The 22,505-nt window shown below is 45.9% G+C and overlaps 1 protein-coding gene across 1 annotated transcript in view; it reads right to left on the reverse strand.

Moving 5' to 3' along the window:
• The window catches only part of EML6 (EMAP like 6), a 315,760-nt gene that overhangs the window by 5,688 nt on the left and 287,567 nt on the right, over window positions 1–22,505 (reverse strand). Inside the window, exons 29-38 of the mRNA XM_033414224.2 lie at window positions 20,873–21,002; window positions 19,243–19,341; window positions 18,060–18,233; window positions 7,767–7,975; window positions 6,803–6,960; window positions 6,030–6,144; window positions 4,358–4,546; window positions 2,887–3,059; window positions 2,280–2,442; window positions 601–704 (exon numbers count right to left, since the gene is read on the reverse strand). Coding sequence (XP_033270115.2) covers window positions 601–704; window positions 2,280–2,442; window positions 2,887–3,059; window positions 4,358–4,546; window positions 6,030–6,144; window positions 6,803–6,960; window positions 7,767–7,975; window positions 18,060–18,233; window positions 19,243–19,341; window positions 20,873–21,002 — 1,514 coding nt within the window. The remainder of the gene's footprint in view (window positions 1–600; window positions 705–2,279; window positions 2,443–2,886; window positions 3,060–4,357; window positions 4,547–6,029; window positions 6,145–6,802; window positions 6,961–7,766; window positions 7,976–18,059; window positions 18,234–19,242; window positions 19,342–20,872; window positions 21,003–22,505) is intronic.

The raw sequence follows: 22,505 nt of genomic DNA on the forward strand, positions 1-22,505 counted from the left end.
TCACGCAGCTTCTCTGGCAGGACGGCACCTGTCCCCTCCCCCTCTGAATACCTGCCCCAGCTCCTACTATTCTCTGCCCCAGTCCCTTTCACCCTAAAAAGAAAAGTTACCTCCATCTTTGATTCTCTCCCTCTTCCCTACGATGCTTCTGAGTATATGTAGCTTGGGAGAAGTGCGGGGCTCTCCAAGCTCACGGGTTGGTGGCCTCTTTTCCCTTGACGTGGCAGGGCCCTGCTGCTTACCCTGCTACCCGGCACTGCCGGCCCTCCCTCTCCCCCCCAGGGATTGCAGGAGGCCTCACTATACCGCAGCGGGTCTGGCCAAGAGCTGGGGGATGGTTTCCCTTTGAACTTGCTAGATGGGGTTGGGGATGAGTAGGACAGATTACACAAAAAGAGGGACTTTGCATTTCAAAAGCCCAGGTCAGACCAAAGCCAGCGGCCCAGACTGGGAGCAAGAGGCCTCCCGCCCTGACCCCACAAAGGAAAGAGCTCTGTCTCTAAGCTGCTTCGGATCCCAGCCACACACAAACTTGGAGGCTGAGGCTGGGACGAGTCTCCCTTGTGACCTTTTCCTCCAGAAGAGCTTTCCTCCAGTCACCTTGTCCAGGAGGCCCAGGTGATCTTCTCAATGACCGTGGCTTCGGTGACCTGCTTCCCCAGGGGGACCTCATGCACTTGGCGCTTGTAGGCTCCTGTTGACACCTGCAAGTGGGAAGCAGCCAGGCCTATCAACTTTCTTTCCCGTCCAAAGGACTCCCCTTTGGGTGTATTGCTTCCCAACCTCTGCATCCCCAGGACTTTTCACCAAACCCAAGCTCAGCTCCAGGCTGCAAAGCCTGTGGTCAGCCCGCGGCAAAGTTCACATAAGCAGGGCATTTTTCCCTCCGTTTTCTTGCTATTTTCCAAAGTCCTACGGCAGCTTCTCCAAGTGTGGTTCTTGAGCGGCAGCGGCAGCCTCGGCTGGACACTGATTAGAGATGCACATTCTTGGGCCCCACCCTAGACCTACCTAGTCCGACAATCTGAGGGCGGGGCCCAGCAGGCTTTCACAAAGCCTCCAGGTGATTCTGGTGCGCGCTCACGTTTGGGAACCCCTGTTCTCAGAGAACCAAGGTCCTGTGCAACAGAGCTGCGGCAAGTCTTCTTATGGACAGCAGCTGACGGAGATGATTTCTGAAGTATTAGGACCTGATCCTGGCTTCTCTGGGAAACTTCTAGAGGCAATTGATCATTTTCCAGCCAACGGCCACTGCCTCCATCGCCAGCCCCCTCCCTCCCTGGGGTGCTAGACCAGCCACCCCAGATATCCCTGCTGTACAGGGATGAGCCGAGATCTTTCCCACATCAGGGCCTTCATGCAGAAGGCCTGGAACCATGTTCCCGCCCCCCTTGGGTGGCTGACTCCTACACTCCCTGCACACCTCAGCTTAAACAGCACCGTATGGAGAGGATGTCAGTGCATCTATTTAACAACAGTCAGTGCCTGTTAAATGCTCCCGCAGGGCGCTGACCTTTTCCTTCTCGGCACATAATCACAATTTGTAGTTATAGGTATATTTTGTGATGATTTGTTTAATGCTCGTCTTGTCCAGGACAAGGCAAGCTCCAGGAGAGCAGGGACCAGGCCCATTTCATACACCCAAAAGCCTGGCGTAGCGCCTGGTTCAGTCCACACTTGATGAATGAAGCGTCCTCTCTCCTTTCACAAAGACTACCCGACTCCAGGCTGGCTCACAAATGCATAATATTTGTTCAAAGTGCTGGAGAAATCACTGTTCTATTTTCAGCTCTAAGTGCCAAGAGTGGGAGCCCTCGTGATCCCTCCCCGCTTGTCAGTCTCCCCGGGGGCCAGTGATGGGCTCTCACTCCAGGCTGGCTGACTGGAGTCTGAGTCCCGAGTTGGAGGGACCACACTGCCCATGGGATGTGGAATTGAGATGAGTAAGTGTAAGAAGCAACACAGGCTTCCGTGCAGCCCCAGAGAACTAGGAATTAGGACGCCTTGAAGGGGTGGTGGTGAGAGGAGGCTCAAGATGATTAGGGCTTGTTTCCCGCTTTCCTACTGAAGAATAAGTACTATTTTAAATTCTATTCAACTTCCTTAAGTTCTCTAAGCCTCTGTTTCTTCATTTATAAAATAGGAGGGAAACTAACAGTACTTAAACAGTTCCAGTGAACACATTTCCTGACACAGAGTAAGCACTGATTTCATAAAAGCCATTGTTTGTAATACTATTATTAACGGTTACCCCAGATATCAGGAAAGCCAAAGCATACCTGGATGTATTTGCCATCTGCGGAAAAATCCATCTGAATGACAAAGCTTGGGATATCTTTGCAGTAGCCGATGCGGTTCAGACTCGTGCCCTGAGTGAGGTCATAGAAGTCAACTGTGTGTCCAGAAGAACCAACAGCTAAGAATCTGCTGTCTGGGCTGATTCTAGAAAAAGCAATCCAAGAGCACAGTCCATGAGGAGGGCTGTGTAGGGCTGGTCAGGCATGAGGTCTGCTCTGGGACAGGCCTCCCAAGCTCAAAGGCAATTAGATCACACGTCATGATTCACGTGTGGTTAGCTTTTCCTAAAGTCTATGGAATTCGACAGCTTCTCTGGATCAAAACCCCCCGTAAGTAAGTAAATGGATGTGTGCAGTCTTTTGTAGAAGGCCTTTTAAGAGAAGTTTTTACCACACTCTTATGGAAATTAGCAAAGACATGTCTGAGAACTAACGTGTGAGAAGGTCTCCTTCCATAGTTGGCTCACTGAAAGGGACCCTCTCACAAGTGAGCTCTTCATTCCAGCCATGACCCTCCTGGAATGGGAACCATGGGAGGAAGAATGAATGCCCGCCTTTCTCCTCCCTGCCCAGACTGCCTGCTATGTACCTGATATCTTGGATAGCAGATTTCCGGTCTCGTTTCTTCCCCCAAACTTTCAGGCTGTTCACCAACAAGACGACAAACTCTCCATTCTTCATGCCAATGGCCACCATCTCCCCGTCAGGGCTGTAGGCTGCACACCTGGCCGCGTGGCCCAGGTTCACCTTGTTTAGCAGCTTCTACATTGACACAAAGTAATACCACCTGAGCCCTTGGCCGCCTCAGCTGGTCTCCAGGGGAAATCCTGCACCCAGGCCAGAGCAGCCAGGCTGCCTCTAGGGAGGCTCCAAACCGCTTGCTTCTAATAGTAGGTGTCCCTGAGTGGCTGAGGGGGGCAGTATGTTTTGACTGAGCAGCTGGAGAGACAACACGGGTTAGGACAGAGGTTGGCGAACTTTTTCTGTGAATGGGTTGGGAGTAAATATTGTTAGGCTTTGGAGTCCATATGGTCTCTCACAACCAGTCAGCTCTGCCAGTGAAGCACAAAGGCAGCCATGGACACCAACATAAACAAAAAGCATGGCTTATTTGCAGAAACGGGCAGCAGGCAGACTTGACCCTTGGGCTGCAGCTTGCTGAGCTCTTGCTCGGGGGAAGAGTTTGAGCTTCAGCATGTGTTAGTTCAGATCCCAGATCCTGGCTCTGTCCCTAGCTGGGTGTGTTTGGGTAAGTTACTTCTCCGTCTTGCCATGTGTAGAGAATCGATATTAGTATTGGTCTTGCAAGGTGTTGTAAGCATTAACGATAGCATATATGAAGCACCGGGTATGTAGTGGGTGTTAATAAACGTAATCCTTATGAACTAAGGAGTATAACCACCACACTTAGCCTTCTCCATGTCTGTTCTATGATCCTTACACTGAAAATATGACTGAAACATTTACTAGCCATTTTGTAATGAAACCAAGTCTTTTAATTATTAGAACTTAAGTACTTGTTTTACTATCAGCTAAGACTTGGTAACATTAATCTTCCCCCCCCCCAGATTTCCTATTTGACATTTTTACTCCAGACAAGTTATTTTTTTGAAATTTTTTGTATTTTTAAATTGTTTTTCCAAATGCTAAGAGAAACCTTGTTGGGGTTTTGATTGAAATGTTCCATTTGGGAACATTTGACATTTTAAATCATTTTTAGTCTTCCCATCCAGGGAAGACATGATTTATCTCTTTGTTTTTTAGTTTTGTGGGTTCTTTCATGACAAGAGAATAATCATTCTCAATTATATTATTCCTGTACTATAAATATTCATAGATGGATACACAGCTAAAGAGATATATATATAGAATGGGTGTGTGTGAACAGGACTTCTTTTATTATCAGTCCCTCTAACTTAATTGCTGCCCTGTGGCCGATCTCCTGCCCAGCCCCATCCCCCCTTCTGGCCTGACCCTGGCCGAACCTCCCCTCGCCCAGGGCTGTCACTGCTCCGAGGCCCACATGGGGCATCCGAGCCTGGGCAGCGTCGGCCCCTGACCTTGTCAGCCAGGTCCCAGATTCGGGCTGTGCCGTCGTTACTGGCAGAGATGAAGATGTCCTTGGAGGGGTGTGTGGCCAGGCCCCAGATCTCCCCTTCCATGTGTCCATCAATCAGGATGTTGGAAGCAGCATTTTTTTCACCAACTTCAATGATTTCTCCATCCTTGGTTCCCACTAAAATCTTTCCCTGTTGTAATCAAAACACTATTAGAAGAAAGACAAACACTACAGGATCCCACTCATATGAAGTACCTAGAATACTCAGATTCATAGAGACAAAGTAGAATGGTGGTTTCCAGGGACTGGGGAGATGGGGCAAAGGGAGTTATTGTTTATTAGACACTGAGCCTCCGTTTCACAAGATGCAAAATGTTCTGGTGAGGGGTGGTGGTGATAATTGCATAACTATGTGAATGTATTTAATACCACTGAATTGTACACTTAAAAATGGTTAAATGGTAAATTTTATGTTCTCTATATTTTGTCACAATTTAAAATAAAATAGTATAAAAAAACACTATTAGAGTAACTTGGGAAAATGCCTTTGCTGGCACTGGTATTAAAATAGGAAGAGCCAAGAAGTGTTTTGTTCTTAGCCACTGATTTGCCATCCTTAAGCGAGCCCCTCACTTGGCCTGTACTCCCCCCGCCACCTTGGGGAGAGTTCCACCAGAGCTCTCCATCATCTCGTCTCTGCTGAATGGTCCAGTGATTGCAAGCTCACTGCAGAGCGGGGCAGCCAGTTTCTGCTCTTGGACAGCCCAAACTCTTCCTAAGTTCTTCCTCGCACTGAACAAAATCCATCTCCAGATGACTTCTAGGTTCTGGGCCTCGTTCTGCCTTCATCTCCTGTCTAATTACCTTTCCAGATGATTGTTGTGTATCTATTTAAAAACAAAATTCCCAATTTTCAATTATGTAGACTCCAAATCAGGTTTGCCTTTTTAGTGGAGAGCATCTAGAAAGCAAATTCTTAGACTGATACCAATTCCAAAATATAAATACAAGGTATTAAATAGAGGTTAAGAGATTTGTTTTCAAGTGCTTCAGAATCTCCTGGGGAATTAAAAATAAAGAAGAAAAGGAAAACACACATCAAGGTCAAGGCCCCACTCCCCAGATTCTGACTTGGTGGCTCTGGATACGAGCCTGGATATCCATGTTTAAAAGACAAAAGCAAAACTCCACAGTTGTGTGTGATATTTAGCTCAGGTACAACTTGAAAACCAATGGCTTTGAGTCAGACAGTTTGGCAGTCCTTCCCCTTCCCGGCTGCATACCCTTGGGCATGGGCAACTACTTAATATCCCTGTGCCTAAAATAACATTGTCTATAATAACAGCAGCTAACATCTACTGACTGTGGCCATGTGCCAGGCATAATGAAAGACGCTGTGCATGTATGATGCATGCAGTCCTAACAACCCGTGTGCTGGACACAGAAAGGATAAGCAACACAGCCAAGGTCACACAGCCAGTTCTCCTGGGTGAGTCACACTCTGCACCCAGGTCTGTCTGACTGTGCTAAGCTGCTTCCCCTCTGCACTAAGCCACACCCGGGAGGCTTGTTCTAAGGACTCAACCACTCAGCACAGGGCAAGTGTCCGGCTGGGAAGGTGCTGGACGAATTCTGGGCGTCGCTGGCAAAGGCCCGCCCCACCCGGTGCTCACTTTGCCGCGGCACACAGAGCGCACACACTCCACCAGCTGCCCCGTCTCCAGTTGGAAGGCCCGGCAGCGCTTCATCTCCTGGTCCCACAGTTTCACAGCACCTCCTTCTTTGGTCCTGAAAAAGATCAAGAACTTAGCACGTTAGCCCTCATCCTAAGACCGCCCAGGACCCTCCGCTGCCCTCTCTCCCTGTCATCTCCTCAAGGTCCCATCCCCTCATCCCCAGGCCCAGCAGGACAGACCCTCTGGGGTGGCCCCTTTCATAAGCCCTGCTGATGAGCTACCAGAACCCCTTGAACCTGCAGATTTCCTAGACTGCTTTCAAATGCCACCACCGTGGGAGGAAGGAGAATCGAAACCTAAAAAAATCAAGCTATGTTTTTATTAGATCGAACGACGAAGAGAAATGTTTCTCCCACTTTGCAGCTTGGCTTTCACACAGTCCCGGTCTGCACTGGACGTCCGCCCTCTTCTCACCCCTCCTGCCTCCTCCCAAAGAGCCACTGACAGTAACACCTAAAGGACAGCACAGTCACCTGGTCTGTTCGAGAACACCTCTCCGGTTTTTCAACTACCAAGGCACCACCTCTCTGACCCTTACGTCTGAAGCTTCTGACCCAGGGCCCTCTGGGAGAGATGGCAGACTCATCTCCATGATGCAGAAAAGACAGGAGAGTGAAAATCTGCATTTTCTCCAAGTTGGAGATGCTTCTGTCAGTTTCTCCCAAGACAATCCAAAAAGACCAGTTGTTCCCAGAGGAGTTCGGGCTTACGGCCGCTCTTTTCCACCGGTCACTATGAGCCCGTCCCGAAGGGTTGTGTACATTGTGAAGACGGGGCCTGTGTGAGCCTTGGCCACCAGCCGGACAAGGAAGTGGTCCTTCCACACGTAGACGTCGCCGTTGATGGCACCCGTGAAAGTGAGGTTGTTCTGTAAACAAAGGGACACCTTCCACACCAGGACACTTCCTGCAGCCCTCGAGAGGGTTCCCTCCCAGCCACCCACTCCACTGCTAAGGCAGCAGAGCCGGAGAAACATTAACACACTCAAATTGACCTTCTGTGCCAAGGGAAGGCGAAAGAATTCTCAAAAGAGCATATGGTAAGGAAATCACCTAGCTTTGCGGTGTTGGTTTTGGGAACAGTTGATTTCCCCACTGAGCACAGCTCCGCTTTTTAATGCACTTCCATTCTGTGAGCAGCCTCAGGTGACTGCAGGGAAGGGCGGGACCCCAGTCTTCAAGGAGACTTTCCTGGCCTCATCTACAAGGAGGGTAAATCCACACCTGGAGGACCAAGAGCTGGCTGTGTTCCAAAATTTCCCCAGGGGAGCTTGTGTTGGCTGAGGGCAGCCCACAGCCCGTGTGAGGGTGTCAGGGGATTTATGGCACAGGAGGACTGGGGGGAAAGGGATGCTGTCCAGTGGTGGAAATGCCCCTCAGCCTCTGTGGCCATCTAGCCTAGTCGGACAGGCCTGCAAGTCAATCTGGCTCTGGAATAATGAAACTCCAGCCCTGGGTTGGGGTCCTGCTTTTTTCTGATTAACATTTTGAGGGGAAGAATACAGTCAACTCACCCATCTGTGCTAAGGAAACAAAATAGTGGTTGCAAATAATCCAGTAAAGGAGATCTGTGGAAATGGCTTCCTTGCTGTTCACAGCTTCTAGGATATACCTGCCCCCCATGCCCATGCCCAGGGGTTCAGGGTCCCGTCAGGAAGCTTCTGCTGAAACTCACAGCACCGAAGGCCACGGAGAGCATCGTCTGCATCTTGGCAGCCTCCATGGACCCGATGACCCCTTTCTTATAAAGCAGGGCACTGCCTGCCAGGGTCCAGAACTTCATGTGCTTGACTCCGACAGACACAAACTGTGTGTCTGAGTCAGGGCGAAACTCCACCACGAATATGCGCTCCAGGTGGCCCCCTCGGCTAGCAACCTTGGCACCTGCGTGGGTGAGAGAGTCTGGTGAGGTGGGTCCTACGCTCCCGGACCAGGCAGGGGGGCTGCAGCCCAGGACAGAGGGCTCTCTGTCCCAGCAAGGCCCAGGGCACACTTCTGGTTCCTTCTTCAGCCGCCCCCTCCCACCTTCAAACACTACTCCCCGGGTGGGAAAGAGACCTTGTCTGGGAAATTTCCAGAGCAGCAGGTGCTGCTAACAGAACCCCCAACCTAACTCTACCCCGTCCCCACAAGCCACGAGCCACATCCAGGCATCTGTGAACAGAGGAGGAAAGGATGGCCCAGGAGACAGAGGTTTCCAGATACGAGAAAAGGGCAAAACAGCTTAAGGGCATCCCCCGCCTTGCCACCTCCAACAGGATTCACCCCACAGGAAGCCGCAGCCTCCCCACAGTGCCACTGGAGACACATTCCTTCAGAATGTTGTTTTCTCCAAAATTCCTCTTCTTTTAATTTCTTTAGAAAGTTCCCCACATTCCTTTTTCTTTCATGGTTTTTAGGTTTAAAATGCTTACCTTTTATATTACTAGTTCTTTCCCTCAACCTAATTTATTTCTGTTTTTGATTTCTGTCCTGAGTTTTATTTAACCTTTGTCTTAATCAAACCTCAGTTCCACCATTTATCTGTACAACAATTTTGGAAAAATTATTTTAACCTCTCTGTGCCTCAGTTTCCTCATCTGTAAATTGGGGATAATAATAGTTCCCACTTTATAAGGTGTTGTGACGATTAAAAGAATTGATAAAAGGGAAGCCCTTAGAACAGGCTTGGTGCAGTGAGGGTTCTGTAAGCAGTAACTACAGTTAGTTACTTTTATTGCTCTTTTACCTCCTTTTAAAATCTCTGAGCTTCTAGTCTTATCCCATCTATTTTTAATCTCATCATTATTTTCCAGTCCTTGAATTTTTAATTTATTTTTTAACATCTTTATTAGAGTATAATTGCTTTACATTATTGTGTTAGTTTCTGCTGTATAACAAAGTGAATCAGCTATACATATATATATATATATATATATATACCCATATCCCCTCCCTCTTGCGTCTCCCTCCCACCCTCCCTATCCCACCCCTCTAGGTTGTCTCAAAGCACTGAGCTGATCTCCCTGTGCTATGCAGCTGCTTCCCACTAGCTATATACACTACCAAATGTAAAATAGATAAGTTCATGCCACTCTCTCACTTCTTCCCAGCTTACCCTTAGCCCTCTCCGGTTCCTCAAGTCCATTCTCTACATATGAGTCTTTACTCCTGTCTTGCCCTTAGGTTCTTCAGAACCGTTTTTTTTTTTTTTAAGATTCCATATATATGTGTTAGCATACGATATTTGTTTTCTCCTTCTGACTTACTTCACTCTGTATGACAGACTCTAGGTCCAGCCACCTCACTACAAATAACTCAATTTCGTTTCTTTTTATGGTTGAGTAATATTCCATTGTATATATCTGCCACATTTTCTTTATCCATTCATCTGTCGATGGACACTTAGGTTGCTTCCATGTCCTGGCTATTGTAAATAGTGCTGCAGTGAACACTGTGGTACACGACTCTTTTTGAATTATGGTTTTCTCAGGGTACATGCCCAGTAGTGGGATTGCTGGTCACATGGTAGTTCTATTTTTAGTTTTTTAAGGAACCTCCATACTGTTTTCAACAGTGGCTGTATCAATTTACATTCCCACCAACAGTGCAAGAGGGCTCCCTTTTCTCCACACCCTCTCCAGCATTTATTGTTTGTACATTTTTTGATGATGGCCATTCTGACTGGTGTGAGGTGTTACCTCATTGTAGTTTTGATTTGCGTTTCTCTAATGATTAATGATATTAAGCATCCTTTCATGTGTTTGTTGGCAATCTGTATGTCTTCTTTGGAGAAATGTCTCTTTAGGTCTCCTGCCCATTTTTGGATTGGGTTGTTTGTTTTTTTAATATTGAGCTACATGAGCTGCTTGTATATTTTGGAGATTAATCCTCTGTCAGTTGCTTCATTTGCAAATATTTTCTCCCATTCTGAGGGTTGTCTTTTCATCTTGTTTATGGTTTCCTTTGCTGTGCAAAAGCTTTGAAGTTTCGTTAGGTCCCATTTGTTTATTTTGGTTTTTATTTCCATTTCTCTAGAAGGTGGGTCAAAAAGGATCTTGCTGTGATTTATATCACAGAGTGTTCTGCCTATGTTTTCCTCTAAGAGTTTTATGGTGTCTGGCCTTACATTTAGGTCTTTAATCCATTTTGAGTTTATTTTTGTGTATGGTGTTAGGGAGTGTTCTAATTTCATTCTTTTACATGTAGCTGTCCAGTTTTCCCAGCACCACTTACTGAAAAGGCTGTCTTTTCTCCATTGTATATTCTTGTGTCCTTTATCAAAGATAAGGTGACCATATGTGTGTGGGTTTATCTCTGGGCTTTCAGTCCTGTTCCATTGATCTATATTTCTGTTTTTGTGCCAGTACCATACTGTCTTGATTACTGCAGCTTTGTAGTATAGGCTGAAGTCAGGGAGCCTGATTCCTCTGGCTCCGTTTTTCTTTTTCAAGATTGCTTTAGCCATTTGGGGTCTTTTGTGTTTCCATACAAATTGTGAAATTTTTTGTTCTAGTTCTGTGAAAAGTGCCATTGACAGCTTGATAGGGATTGCACTGAATCTGTAGATTGCTTTGGGTAGTACAGTCTTTTTCACAGTATTGATTCTTCCAATCCAAGAACATGGTATATCTCTCCATCTGTTTATATTATCTTTAATTTCTTTCATCAGTGTCTTATACTTTTCTGCATACAGGTCTTTTGTCTCCTTAGGTAGGTTTATTCCTAGGTATTTTATTCTTTTTTGTTGCAATGGTAAATGGGAGTGTTTCCTTAATTTTTCTTTCAGCTATTTCATCATTAGTGTAGAGGAATGCAAGAGATTCCTGTGCATTGATTTTGTATCCTGCTACTTTGCCAAATTCATTGATTAGCTCTAGTAGTTTTCTGGTAGCATCTTTAGGATTCTCCATGTGATCTGCAAACAGTGACAGCTTTACTCCTTTTCTGATTTGGATTCCTTTTATTTCTTTTTCTTCTCTGACTGCTGTGGCTAAAACTTCCAAAACTATGTTGAATAATAGTGGTAAAAGTGGGCAACCATGTCTTCTTCTTGATCTTAGTGGAAATGGGTTCAGTTTTTCACCATTGAGAATTATGTGGGCTGTGGGTTTGTCATATATGGCCTTTATTATGTTGAGGTAAGTTCTCTCTGTGCCTACTTTCTGGAGAGTTTTTATCATAAATGGGTGTTGAATTTTGTCAAAAGCTTTTCCTGCATCTACTGAGATGATCATATGGTTTTTCTCCTTCAATTTGTCAATATGGTTTATCATATATACGGATTTGCCTATATTGAAGAAACCTTGCATTCCTGGGATAAACCCCACTTGATCATGGTGTATGATCCTTTTAATGTGCTGCTGGATTCTGTTCGCTAGTATTTTGTTGAAGATTTTTGCATCTATGTTCATCAGTGATATTGGCCTGTAGTTTTCCTTCTTTTCAACATCTTTGTCTGGTTTTGGTATCATGGTGATTATGGCCTCATAGAATGAGTTTGGGAGTGTTCCTCCCTCTGCTATATTTTGGAAGAGTTTGAGAAGGATGGGCTTAGCTCTTCTCTAAATGTTTGATAGAATTCGCCTGTGAAGCCCTTTGGTCCTGGGCTTTCATTTGTTAGAAGATTTTAAATCACAGTCTCAATTTCAGTGCTTGTGATTGGTCTGTTTATATTTTCTATTTTTTCCTGGTTCAGTCTTAGAAGGTTGCGTTTTTCTAAGAATTTGTCCATTTCTTCCAGGTTGTCCATTTTATTGGCATACAGTTGTTTGTAGTAATCTCTCATGATCCTTTGTATTTCTGCAGTGTCAGTTGATACTTCTCCGTTTTCATTTCTAATTCTGTTGATTTGAGTCTTCTCCCTTTTTTTCTTGATGAGTGTGGCTAATGGTTTATCAATTTTGTTTATCTTCTCAAAGAACCAGCTTTTAGTTTTATTGATCTTTGCTATTGTTTCCTTCATTTCTTTTTCATTTATTTCTGATCTTTATGATTTCTTTCCTTTCGCTAACTTTGGGGGTTTTTTGTTCTTCTTTCTCTAATTGCTTTAGGTGTTAGGTTAGGTTGTTTATTTGAGATGTTTCTTGTTTCTTGAGGTAGGATTGTATTGCTCTAAACTTCCCTCTTAGAACTGCTTTTGCTGTTTCCCATAGGTTTTGGGTCGCCGTGTTGTCATTGTCATTTGTTTCTAGGTATATTTTGATTTCCTCTTTGATTTCTTCAGTGATCTCTTGGTAATTTAATACTGTATTGTATAGCCTCCATGTTTTTTTTTTTTTTTTTTTTTTTTTTACAGTTTTTTTCCTGTAATTGGTATCTTGTCTCATAGTGTTATGGTCAGAAAAGATACTTGATATGATTTCAATTTTCTTAAATTCACCATGGTTTGATTTGTGACCCAAGATATGATCTATCCTGGAGAATATTCCATAAGAACTTGAGAAGAAAGTGTTTTCTGTTGTTTTTTGGATGGAATGTCCTATAAAAATCAATGAAGTCCATCTTGTTTAATGTGTCATTTAAAGCTTGTGTTTCCTTATTTATTTTCATTTTGGTTGACCTGTTCATTGGTGAAAGTGGGGTGTTAAATTTCCCTACTATAATTGTGTTACTGTCGATTTCCCCTTTTATGGCTGCTAGGATTTGCCTTATGTACTGAGGTGTTCCTACATCGGGTGCATAAATATTAAAAATTTTATATCTTCTTCTTGGATCGATCCCTTGATCATTATGTAGTGTCCTTCTTTGTCTCTTGTAATAATCTTTATTTTAAAGTCTAGTTTGTCTGATAAGAGTACTGCTACCCCAGCTTTCTTTGATTTCCATTTGCAAGGAATATCTTTTTCCATCCCCTCACTTTCAGTCTGTATGTGTCCCTAGGTCTGAAGTGGGTCTCTTGTAGACAGCATATATATGGGACTTGTTTTTGTATCCATTCAGCCAGTCTATGTCTTCTGGTTGGAGCATTTAATCCATTTACATTTAAGGTAATTATCAATACGTATGTGCCTATTACCATTTTCTTAATTGTTTTGGGTTTGTTATTGTACGTCTTTTCTTTTTCTTGTGTTTCCTGCCTAGAGAAGTTCCTTTAGCATTTGTTGTAAAGCTGGTTTGGTGGTGCTGAATTCTCTTAGCTTTTGCTTGTCTGTAAAGGTTTTAATTCTCTGTCGAATCTGAATGAGATCCTTGCTGGGTAATCTTGGTTGTAGGTTTCTCCCTTTCATCACTTTAAATATGTCCTGCCACTCCCTTCTGGCTTGCAGAGTTTCTGCTGAAAGATCAACTGTTAACCTTATGGGGATTCCTTTGTATGTTATCTGTTGCTTTTCCCTTGCTGTTTATAATATTTTTTTTATATTTAATTTTTGATAGTTTGATTAATATGTGTCTTGGCATGTTTCTCCTTGGATTTATCCTGCATGACTCTCTGTGCTTTCTGGACTTGATTGACTATTTCCTTTCCCATATTAGGGAATTTTTCAACTATAATCTCTTCAAATATTTTCTCAGTCCCTTTTTTTTCTCTTCTTTTCTGGGACCCCTATAATTCAAATGTTGGTGCATTTAAAGTTGTCCCAGAGGTCTCTCAGACTGTCCTCAATTCTTTTCATTCTTTTTTCTTTATTCTGCTCTGCAGTAGTTATTTCCAGTATTTTATTTTCCAGGTCACTTATCCATTCTTGTGCCTGTTATTCTGCTATTGATTCCTTCTAGAGAATTTTAAATTTCATTTACTGTGTTTTTTTATCATTGTTTGTTTGCTCTTTAGTTCTTCTAGTTCCTTGTTAAACGTTTCTTGTATTTTCTCCATTCCATTTCCAAGATTTTGGATCATCTTTACTGTCATTACTCTGAATTCTTTTTCAGGTAGACTGCCTATTTCCTCTTCATTTGTTTGGTCTGGTGGGTTTTTACCTTGCTCCTTCATCTGCTGCGTATTTCTCTGTCTTCTCATTTTGCTTAACTTACTGTGTTTGAGGTCTCCTTTTCGCAGGCTGCAGGTTCTTAGTTCCCGTTGTTTTTGGTGTCTCTCCCTAGTGGGTAAGGTTGGTTCAGTGGGTTGTGTAGGCTTCCTGGTAGAGGGGACTGGTGCCTGTGTTCTGGTGGATGAGGCTGGATCTTATCTTTCTGGTGGGTAGGACTGAGTCCAGTGGTGTGTTTTGGGGTGTCTGTGAACTTATTATGATTTTTCAGTCTCTCTGCTAATGGGTGGAGTTGTGTTCCTGTCTTGCTAGTTGTTTGGCATGGGGTATCCATCACTGGAGCTTGCTGGTCGTTGAGTGGAGCTGGGTCTTAGTGTTGAGATGGAGATCTCTGGGAGAGCTCTTGCCGATTGATATTATGTGGAGCTGGGAGGTGAAGCAATGTCCTGAACTCGGCTCTCCCACTACTGAGGCTCAGGCCTGACACCCGGCCAGAGCATCAAGACCCTGTCAGCCACACAGCTCAGAAGAAAAGGGAGAAAAAAAGAAAGAAAGAAAGAAAAAAGTAAAACAAAATAAAATCGTTATGAAAATTAAAATTAAAAAAATTATTAAAACAAACCAAAAAAAGAAGACAGCAAGCAAGCCAATAAACAAATCTACCAATGATAGTAAGCTCTAAATACTAAACTAAGATAAACATAAAACCAGAAACAAATTATATGCAGAAAGCAAACCTCAAGTCTACAGTTGCTCCCAAAGTCCACCTCCTCAATTTGGGATGATTCTTTGTCTATTCATGTATTCCACAGATGCAGGGTACATCAAGTTGATTGTGGAGCTTTAATCCGCTGCTCCTGAGGCTGCTGGGAGAGATTTCCTCTTCTCTTCTTTGTTCGCACAGCTCGTGGGGTTCGGCTTTGGATTTGGCCCTGCCTCTGTGTGCAGGTCGCCTGAGGGCATCTGTTCATCGCTCAGACAGGACGGGGTTAAAGTAATAGCTGATTAGGGGGCTCTGGCTCATTCAGGCCGGGGGTAGGGAGGGGTACGGATGCGGGGCGAGCCTGGGGCAGCAGAGACCGGCGGGACGTTGCACCAGCCTGAGGCGCGCCGTGCGTTCTCCTGGGGAAGTTGTCCCTGGATCACGGGACCCTGGCAGTGGCGGGCTGCACAGACTCCGGGGAGTGGAGGTGTGGATAGTGACCTGTGCTTGCAAACAGGCTTCTTGGTGGCTGCAGCAGCAGCCTTAGCGTCTCATGCCCATCTCTGGGGTCCGTGCTGATAGCCACAGCTCGCGCCCATCTCTGGAGCTCGTTTAGGCGGTGCTCTGAATCTCCTCTCCTCGCGCACCACGAAACAATGGTCTCTTGCCTCTTCGGCAGCTCCAGACATTTTTCCGGACTCCCTCCCGGCTAGCTGTGGCGCACTAGCCCCTTCAGGCTGTGATCCTGCCACCAACCCCAGTCCTCTCCTTGGGATCCGACCGAAGCCCGAGCCTCAGCTCCCAGCCCCGCCCACCCAGGTGGGTGAGCAGACAAGCCTCTCGGGCTGGTGAGTGCCGGTCGGCACCAATCCTCTGTGCGGGAATCTCTCCACTTTGCCCCCCGCACCCCTGTTGCTGCGCTCTCCTCCATGGTTCTGCCGCTTCTCTGCCGCCGCTCCGTCTCTGCCTGAGAAGGGGCTTCCTAGTGTGTGGAAACCTTTCCTCCTTCACAGCTCCCTCCCGGAGGTGCAGGTCCCATCCCTATCCTTTTGTCTCTGCTTTTTCTTTTTCTTTTGCCCTACCCAGGTACATGGGGAGTTTCTTGCCTTTTGGGCGGTCTGAGGTCTTCTGCCAGCGTTCAGTAGGTGTTCTGTAGGAGTTGTTCCACATGTAGATGTATTTCTGATGTACTTGTGAGGAGGAAGGTGATCTCCACGTCTTATTCCTCTGCCATCTTGAAGGTCCTCCCTTGAGTTTTTAATGTTTATTTTAAACTTCTTTTCTTTCCATTTTCTGCTTATTCTTAATGTCTTAATTCCAACTTCCTCTTAATCAATCTCCCTATTTTATTTACTCACATACTTTTTTTCTTCCCCTCTTCCTCGTCACTTGTATTTATTTACTTTTAAATGGCTATTAGAGTACTGGTGGGTTCTTAACATGGCTGGGCCTGTAGCCAGCCCTCAGACACTCCCTCCTGGAATCCCTTCCCAGGAATGGCTGGGGAGACTCTCAGGTTACCTCTCAGGGCAGTAATTCTCTCCCTGCAGATGGAATGCCTGACTTACTGGAACAGATTCCTCACTACCTAGGGCTCAGAGCTTTTAAAAACCATGGTCCCCAAGGATACTATAAACTAATTTAAAAAACAAACAACAGACTGGAAGAAAACATATGCGATGCTTTAAAAGACAATCAGTAAAGAGCTACAAAGCATAAGCAAAAGACAACCCTCCCACCCACAGTAAAAAAAAAGGATTTGAACAGCTGAACTGCAGAAGCAGCAATGTAAGTGGCCAATAAAGAGATGGAACGAGGATTAATTTCAGCAATCATGGGGAAAATACAAAATAAATAACATGCACATTTCTTCTAATCCACTGTTTGCTTTTGCCTTGTTTTAATCTCATGGACACTTCTAATTGTGAAGATGCCTGTCTCCCTCTTTGCACTGGCTTCCAGGTTGCTCAGAACAAATTTCATACACGTATCTAGGACCTGACAACATGCATTTTATATATTAAGCTCATTTTTTTATTCCATTTAATTTTGTTTCACACACACACAGACACACACACACCCCCCCAAGGGTTCCACAAGATAATTTGTTAAAGACAAATGAGAAATGAATAATACGCTCTCTAATGATAACAAAGAATGGCTATAAACCTCCCTCAAAACTACATTATTTATCTGTAAGCAGGACTTGAAGTGAAGGCAAAAACCACACATAATCAGCTCAGAAGAGCTGCTGGTTGGTGTCAGGCTATGAGACATTATCGCTGACTTAGAACCCTTCCATAAAGACAAATCCTGGTTCCAACAAAGATAATGGGAGAAAATTACCAAAGGGAAGACTTCTCTTTTTCCTGGGAGCTTATTTAAAAGTCCTGGCTCCACCAATCCACTTGGGAAGTCAGAAGGGGCCCTAGGTAAGCAAGAGACAAGGCAGGGACAGGTACTGTGCTGGGGCAGGTACTGTGCTGGGGCAGGTACTGTGCTGGGACAGGTACTGTGCTGGGGCAGGTGCTGTGCTGGGACAGGTACTGTGCTGGGGCAGGTACTGTGCTGGGACAGGTACTGTGCAGGGGCAGGTACTGTGCCTGAGATCATGCACAGATCTCCCTCTGAGATCATGGGACTCGAGAAGCCCTGGATTGGAGAAGTGCTTCCTCTGTGCCTGCCTGGCTTAGCATGCCCCAGATACAGGCGGCCCGGCTGGAGACAGACCTCATTATTAACTAACTGGATCCGCTTTTGCCACCCTGAGAATATACATGGAAGATTGCATACATTTGATCCAAAGAAGACCGTAAATTTAGTAGCAGCCCGTGTGCATGCACATATTGGGGGAGGACAAGATAGAAATCTTGTCACATTAAATGTAAGCCTTAATTATAAGGTGAATCCCCATTTCAAAAATGTTAATAAAAAGAGTTTCTAAGACTATGGTGATAAAACCCCATGCCAGTTCCTGTAAGAAGGCAATCAGGGTGACAAAGCTGCAGCAGGATCCAGGGTTCACCAGACAGACAAGGAAGTTTGGGTAGGTAGGTGATTAGGACAGAAATGGTGGAGGCTGCTGCCTCCTGTCTGAGGAGGGAGCCAGCCAGCACTGAGCCACTTTCCCAAAGTGCCCAAAGCCCCTTCACTGACCAGCTCAGGACTCCAGAGGCCATGGGGTCCAGGGATGCAGTGGCAGCTGATGAGCAGCTTCTCTAGGATCCCAAGAGCCCTGGTTTCTGCTGATGCGGCAGCAGTGCCTATGGTGGGCCGTGGAGTGAGGCAGATCTACATTGGAGCCCAGCCCATGCCACAAACAAGCCTCCCAGAAGGACAGAAAGCCCGCTTCCCTTACCCTCCTGCCAGCGCCAGACGGTGATGGTGTGCTCGGGGTCCACGCCCACTGACACCAGCAGCTTCCCGGTTGCGCTGAAGTTGATGTAATTCACCCCCTTCGAGTGGAAGCACCGCAGCACGGAGAGGGTGTGTTTGGTCATGGCGTCCCACACGTGGATGGAAGGTGTTGCTCCTGAATGTGGGAGGTACGACGAAGAGCTAAGGCTGGGGAATGGCGGAGCCGAGGCAACGCTGACGCTCACCTAAAAGCCGCTTTAGGACAGGTGTTCGGGGTGTTACAGTGACGGGGGCTAAGAGACCTATGGCCTGCCCTGGCCGGAGGTGAGAGACAACGGGAAACATCTGCTGTGCTTTCAGAGGCAGAGACCTAAGGGTGTTTATGTCCAACACACACACTCGAGGTGGAGTTTACACAAAGGAAACTGGTGAGGTCAATGATTTGTATCTGCAACTCAGCCAGGTACAATCAGCAAACGAGGTACATCGACATGGTTTCGCTGTGCAGATTCAAACTACTCACAGATGCGACAGCCTTACCTGGGGTCTCCGTAATATCACCTGCATTGGATGAGCAATGGCAATGAGGAAGCGTCAAGGGAAAACAATAGCTAAAATAAGTCATGTTTCTAAGAGTGAAGCACTTAACACCAGCATCAGAAAGTTCCAAATTAAATTTTAAAATGGGCATGGGTTCAATGAAAACAAGCAGGAAGATATGTTTGGAAAAATTGCCTTTGAAATGACAGAGTTAAAAGAAAACAACCACCACTCTTCACAAATGTGAATCAGTTCACATTTGTCATTGGCATTTTCCTAGGGTGAGAAGAGCCAGGCACACATATTGGAATCTACCCTTGCCAAGCGCAACCTCCAGGCTTCAGATGTGGGGCTCTTCACTTGACACCTGGGCTCTGAAAAATTATTCTCACAAGTCCCCAGGGATGGGGGCCACCCGTTTATTTGGATGATGAGGCTCTGGTCTGACTTAATGGTCCTTCAGGTCACCAATCACTGGTTGTGTCAACTCAGGCAACATTGATACGTTCAGGGCTCAAAAAATCAAGCGTGACATCAAGAAAGGATGGATACCAATGACCTGCCCGCTGCCTCCCCAGTAACTGCTGCGAAGTCAACGTCTCTGCTCAGCTGGGAGAGCCTCGGCGGCTGCAGGACCCTCCTACCTATCTGGCTGGTGGCCACCACGTTTCTGTACTTGGGGTGCTGGTTCACCGTGAGGCAGAGGATGTCATCCGTGTGCTCCAGGTAGAAGCTCTGGCTCCCTAGGAGAGACGGGGCAGGGTGAGCAGGGGACTGAAAGAGCTCTTGGGGCAACCCCAAAGCTTTGTGTGAGTCTTTGGAAAGGCCTTGTAGAAGCGAGAGCTTAAAGTGCCGAACTCTCACTTTCGGAATCATCCTTAGGGAGAAGGGAGATCCTTTTTTACATTGACACATTCTGTCCCAGGATCGGGAGGAGAGCTGGTGTCTGTTATCTAATCTAAACACACAAGTTCCACTTCAATCCTTCCGCATCCTGGGTGGCGCCACAGCACAGCCCAAGTGCACAGGCTTCCAGAGTCCAGAACGGTTCCTCCTCCTGCAGCCCAGGACCCACGGCTTCTCAGTGTCTCTTCCTCTGGGCAGGGCAGGGAGGGGGCACCTGGAGATAGCGCTTTGCTGAGCAAAATGGCACTACGTACTAATTGGAAAGGGAAGACTAAACAGGAGAATACTTAGGAAATCCCTTTTAATCATCTTTATCTATCAAGGTGCTAATCTCCTGGGTGCCTGGATAGCACAGGTGATGGCTTCACCCCCCTGAAGCCCTAAGTCAACATGTGTCACAGGAAGTGGAAGAAAGGACAGGAAAAGCTTTATCGTCTATTGCAGCAAACAGTTTGCTGACTGCCCAAGTGGTCACTGTAAACCCACCCAAATGCACAGGAACTGAGAGGTGAGTGATGGCATGGAATACAGCACATTGCTACTAACCTGGTAACATGTGGCTAGAAAATTGAGCAAAATGTATAGAAAATTCCAAGGCCCCCCTCGCCCCCAAAAACCAAATCATTATGTGCCCAGTGATTTTACTGTCTAAAAAAATCTATGCATGAACTACAAAAAACTATGAAGGAGCATAAAAATTTGAGAGGAAGAAAAGGTTTGTTTTAAGATATAAAGCAAATAAAGGCGACATGTTACCGTGTTTAAATCTTGTGGTAAAAATAAGCGTGTCTATTAAATTAGTTTCTGAATGATTCTTTTTGCTTGAGGTGTTTCTTTTTAAACTTTTTTTTTAAATTTAAGAGTCATTCTATAGTTAAGGGACATTTTAGGTATTCTTGTTTATTGTTCTCATTCTCACTGTGAATGTGGTTAACTATTCAAAACAAACAAAACTTGAAAATCTGAGTTGCTAAAAATTTTGGTGACTGTTAAAAATCAATGAGGAAAGTTCCCTCATTTTTTGTTCTTGGTTACTGCCTATAAGGGTTTCTCTACTCCCCACACCCTCCTTCTGGCTTCCCTCCATCCCTCTCGGCCTCCATGGAGCTGATGGAAACACCGACACCTCCCTTCCAGGGCCTGAGATGAGATGTGGCTGGGTGAGGGATAAAGAGAAAGAGGGTCTGACTCTGGGAACGTGGGCCTGAGCATCTTCCAGGACTAAATGACACCAGTCTGGAATGGAGTGGAATGGCTCTAAAGGGAAGAGAGAGCTTAAGCTTTGGGGCATCTAACCACTGGGAAAGTGCATAAAAGGGCTAAAATAAAAGCCTGTGTTCAGATGGCGGTTTCTCCCAACCCATTTACCTGTGGACAGGTTCTGAACGATGCCGGCCGCGGCCGCGTGGAATATGATGTCAGCACCGTCATTCAGGTAATGCAGGTTATTGCGACAGTCAAACCCTCTGTAGCCAAACACGTGGTCGAGAGCCAGCTCCTACATTCCCACACAAGGATGAAAGGGTCCTTAGAGGAAGTAACGGCACAGAAACAAACCCGCACTTCGGGGACACGCATGTCATGGGAACCATGAGGCTGGTGAGACAGCCGACCACTCACTCCTTGACCAGCTGGGGATACAGTGCAACCCTTTCTTTACTTCTTTGACATAATAGGGGGACAGGCTAACATGTAGAATTACAGTGAGTTTTCGAAATAGAAAAGATTTGCTTCCTTGCTTCTCAGGCGAGGCAAAGCCTACCAAGGTGATATCCGGTAAAGGTTACCCAGAAGTTTTACGTCTGCGCCTTGGCAGGTGCTCTCGAAGGTGAGCTGAATGGTGTCTCAGAGCTCTGCTCTGATTCGCCCAGATGCAGCACGGACCGGCAGAGCACAGCGCTGAGGCAAATGCAATGCTCGTTCTGTTGCTTGGTGCTTGCCCTACAAAGTTTCTACACCATCTACATTCTTTTCTCCCCAACAACTAGATACTGTTCTAGGTTTACAGTCTTTCTCTTCTTCCTGTCTTGTCTTCCACGACAAAAGCAGTGACTGATTCAGATCAGCTCTGTTCTTGATTCGACTTGACACACCTGTACTGTTGGCAGCTCTTCTGCACCGGGCACTTTGCTGGTTGGGGCTTGTGGGGGGAGGGATACAAGATTAAGAAGATGTGGGTCCCTTTTCTCTAGGTTCCCTGATTCTAGCCTTTTCTCTCTCCAAAGCTTGCGAATTGCAAACATCAGATTAATTCTAAAATACCACACCTCCTTACTCAAAAGCATTCAATGACTTTCACTACCTATGGGAAAGTCCAGACTCCTTAAGTTGGCACAATCAGGCCCTATTCTCACATCTCCTGTGACCCTTGGTCAAGCTGACACGTCCATTTAGCCCACGTATCAGGAGGTTTCCTACTTTTATGACTTTTTTTTTTTTAAATTATCTCTCACCTGGAAAGCCTTTCTCCTCCTTTCAACTGAGCAAGCGGCTACCCACCTCTAGTCTCTTCCCCACCCCATGTGTTTCCCAGAAACTGCGTGTGTAATATGTGATTCCCCAGTCTAGGTGGACAACTGACTCAAGCTGGGCCAATCAGATAGTTTCCGCCAGGAATTTAGAATTGAGGACCCTGGTAAGAGATGTAAAACTTGGGCACTGGATAGCACCACAGTCTACTAAAGAAGTTCAAGAAGTCTGCAGGAAAAGAGACGAATGCGTCAGGCATGCACGAGGCCCTGCTGGGCAGAAAGAGGCACCATCTTGGCTCAGGGCAGCTTTTCAGCTCCTGGACCCTATCTTTCCTGAAGTTCAGCTGTATTTCTTCACCTGTGCTGTGTTCTATGATAAACTCCCCGCAACATATTTCCCTTTTCCAATACAAATGTTTCAGATAGATTTTCCTGCCTCGGGAGTTCGGAGCACAGCAGAGGAGAGAGATGAGTAGGGAACTATGGTAGTAGAGCCCGACAAGGGTGTGGAGGAGGGGGTGTGGGGAGGG

Source organism: Orcinus orca, chromosome 13 (genome assembly GCF_937001465.1).
Source record: "Orcinus orca chromosome 13, mOrcOrc1.1, whole genome shotgun sequence".
NCBI lineage: Eukaryota > Metazoa > Chordata > Mammalia > Artiodactyla > Delphinidae > Orcinus > Orcinus orca.